Genomic DNA, 3,667 nt, shown 5'->3' on the forward strand with positions numbered 1-3,667 from the left:
CTGCATTAACATACGCATCTCAGTCAGTCAGACACAGAGCTGTGTTAACAAGAGAAACACACACACACACACACACACACACACACACACACACACACCACACACACACACACACACACACACACACACACACACACACACACACACACACTATCGTGTGCTTAGCACAAATGAATGCTCACCTGTTTCCACCAAACACTTGAACAGCCCCGAGGCCAACACTCAAGTAGGACAAGACAATTAAGGGCCTCTGCGTGTGTGTGTGTTGTGGTTGTCTGTGAGTCTATTTTCTCTGGTATGTTCACTTTAGTGAAAATTATGCTCCCTCCCCAGCACACACACACACACACACACACAATGACGCAGCCACTCAGACCAGTGAAGCAGAAACGGCACCAGGCCCCTCCACCCCGCTCTCAATAACAACACCCCGCGTCACCATAGCAACCACTCGAGGCAGCAGTGACCCCAATACAGTACGGGGGTATTAAGAGGCAATTTGGGTCTGTTGACACGGGGCCTCACAACCCCCGGGAGGCTTTTATATTTAATACGAACACGGAAGACCAAACTTGCGCCACAAAACGGGCGTCTTCTGTCTACATTAGTGCCCAGCTCCACCTAAATGGAGGTTAATTAAAGTTAATTCGTGATTAATCATAGTCTGTAAGGTCAGGTCCACACGGCTGGCGCCCACAGCCCGATGCCGTAGTGAAACTTGGCAGTGATGATGGGTGAGTCTGGAGGGAAGTACCGTTGAACAATGGCTACTGAATCACCGTCTCCCCCGCCACGGAGAGCCCTTCAAAAGTGCAGCCGAAAGAGGCACCTGCTTTCGGTTTGATCCTCTATGCCAAGCAGTTTAACATTTGGTTTTTTTCGATGGTCATGAATAAACTAAAACCTTTGTTTCATTTTTCTCCAGTTTTGGCCCCCCTAAGAGCACCCTGATGTACTGCGAACACAGCTTGAGAATTCCACCGCCACGCGATGAATAAGTAACGAGCGATCGCACACATTTTGTGCCGTGATGGCAGAGACGACAGAAGAGACGTCGTAACTTTGCCATCATTTGCAATTCCTCATTAACCGCGAAGACTAGAAAAGACCGAAGGCTACACATGACTTACTTTCCCAAGCATACAAAAGAGGAATTAACAAGAAAATGAACAAGATAGCGCCTAGTGGGCGAATTAACACTAATTAATTTTCATGCCAAGTGAGCGCGCGACACCGGTGCTATCTGCCCTCGTAGGCCAGGCGAGTCGGTCAGGTGTGAGGCCACTGCTGTGCACCTGAGACCGGAGCACGGGGAGCCACGACACCCGCCATCTGAATAATTAACCAGCGGACACAGAATCACCGTTTTCAAAGTCTACTTGAACGTGTGTGGTTTGATCTCTCTGCGTCAAATAGAACTGCTAGAGCAGAGTGGAGACACAAGTCGGCCTGGAGTTATCGGAGCCACATACTCTGGGTCACATACTCTGTTATATTTGTGTGTGTGTGTCCGCCCAAAGGCCTCCCGCTCCGTAGCACCTGAACAGGTGGTTAATTTGTTACTCGGCAGCCGCGTTTGAGCGCGAGGCTGGGAGAGGGGGCTGGTTAACCGGAGCCTAGGGCTCCTCGTGCAATCGCGTTTTAGAGCCTTTAAAAATCGAGTTGCGGGCAACACCCTGTTGCTTCCCGCGAGCACCGCTCGCTCGCTGTTCTACATTCATTGAGCGCTCGTGGAGCGGACATAATGGAAGATGATGGCACAGACAGACGAAGAAAGGACGCGGGGGCACGTGAGGAATGGAGGGAGCGAGGCAACACGGGCAAAAGAGGAGGGGGTCGCGAGGAAGGACAATCACACACACACACACACACACACACACACACACACACAGAGAAGGCTGTTACCAGCCAACGAATCAGTCCAATCCACCTGCCACGGCCGCACACACAAACAAACACGTAGGCTACTTAACAAAGCCACACCTTAACAGAGAATATGGCGCACCCACCGAAACTCCGATCAGCTGGAGTAGCGGCTGTGTGTGTGTGTGTGTGTGGCCCGATACTGTATGAATGTGACCCAACACTTATGGCTCCGAGATGGGAGTTGTGTCGGTCTCTGTCGGAGACCCCGTATGATTAGCCCAATCCACCCCGCTAACTTGCACCAAGCGTATGCCGCGAGAGAAAGCTCAGGGTTTTCTCTCCCGGAGCCGCCAGGTGTTGCCTGGGGACTGCGCAGTCCGTGAACATACACACACATGTTCTAAAATGAACACTAAATAAACTACCATTTTCTTACCTTGAACAAACAGGAGCATGACGACACTTATCAGGATGGTCATTTTCACTGGAGCGCGGGAGTATCGGGTGTCCAAAGTCATATCTTAACTATTCCTTCGCGGTAATTAATACCACAGTCCGGTAATATGGCGCAGATTAAAATCTTGTTGTTGTGTTCTCCAGTCCGAGTCCGAAGTCCAAAGGATCCTTCTCCTGTCCACACAAAACTTGGGATCGACTAGCCTAGGTCAGCCGTTAGTACTCTCTCTCTCTCTCTCTCTCTCTCTCTCTCGCTGCCTGCGCCGTGTCTGTCCCCGTATTCCGCCACTCCTTCGTGGACCTGAAGCTCAAAACTCGTTTGACCGGATCTGTTTCGCCCTCAGAAATCACAGGTAAAAGGCGTCTCCTTCTCGCGCCCCGGTAAATAGTTCCGAGTTCCGCCGACAGTTTCCCCCTTGCACTGCACGAGAGCTCCTCCGTGCGCTCGCTGCACACTGGTCAAATGATCATGATGTCATACAAACGTCACATTATGAAACCAACTAAATCAACATTTTCGGTAACCAGGAAACTCCCCGTGGGTTTCGACGGGAAGTTTTTTAGGGCGGCGTTGCGACCTCTTAGACCGAGTCCGTTTAGGTTTAAAAGGCTTTTATGGCGTTTAAAATACCAGCGGCCAAAGGGCGCTGATTGGCCGGAGGTGAACTTGGAGCATCAGGTAGGCTCTGTATCATCCAGGTGATACACCTGCCTAATGGCCGATGACGCAGCCGCCTCCATCAGCAGTCACCGGGGGAACTGTTTATGGCTTTACTGGAAGGCATTCCGCAATCGCGAGCCTTTTCTGAGTTTAACAACCCATGACTCACGTGCACATGTGAGGAGAGCTTCTTTCGGATTCTGGATGACTCAGGGAGTCTCGTGTTACCGGTGGTGCCGTAGTGTGGTGCCGGTGCCGCTCGTGCCGCTCATCTAAAGCTAAACGGGAGTGCAAATGAAACGCTAACTCTTCAAACGCTTATTTTAGATTCATTTAAAGATAATTATGTACCACACTATTAAAACAGTAGCACACACGTGTATTTCTCTTTAAACTAATCCCTCCCAAATCCGTTCCCATGACATTATACGTCTAATAATCATGCAGAGCTACTGCTGAGCTGTAATAAGATGCTCGGCTGCACCGCGCGCAGGCTGGAAGCCCAAGACTCGAGCTGAAGGCGTAGGAGTGGGGCTCGTGTTCTCACTCAGATGACTGTGTGCATCTACATGACAAGAGGCACGGACTCGGGATCGGTAGCGCGACTGCGCCCCCTGGCGGGCGATCTTGTAAAATGGAAAGCTCAGACTGGACTTCACGTCCCGGTTTGCCGTCCGGTTGGGC

General features: G+C 51.0%; 1 protein-coding gene across 1 annotated transcript in view; it reads right to left on the bottom strand.

Moving 5' to 3' along the window:
• The window catches only part of si:ch73-22o12.1 (poliovirus receptor homolog), a 31,516-nt gene extending 28,124 nt beyond the window's left edge, over positions 1–3,392 (bottom strand). Inside the window, exon 1 of the mRNA XM_031576202.2 lies at positions 2,303–3,392. Within this exon, the coding sequence (XP_031432062.1) occupies positions 2,303–2,384 (82 nt within the window). The 5' untranslated portion in view covers positions 2,385–3,392. The remainder of the gene's footprint in view (positions 1–2,302) is intronic.
• Positions 3,393–3,667: the final 275 nt, after the last annotated feature.

This window comes from Clupea harengus, chromosome 11 (assembly GCF_900700415.2).
Source record: "Clupea harengus chromosome 11, Ch_v2.0.2, whole genome shotgun sequence".
Classification (NCBI taxonomy): Eukaryota; Metazoa; Chordata; class Actinopteri; order Clupeiformes; family Clupeidae; genus Clupea; species Clupea harengus.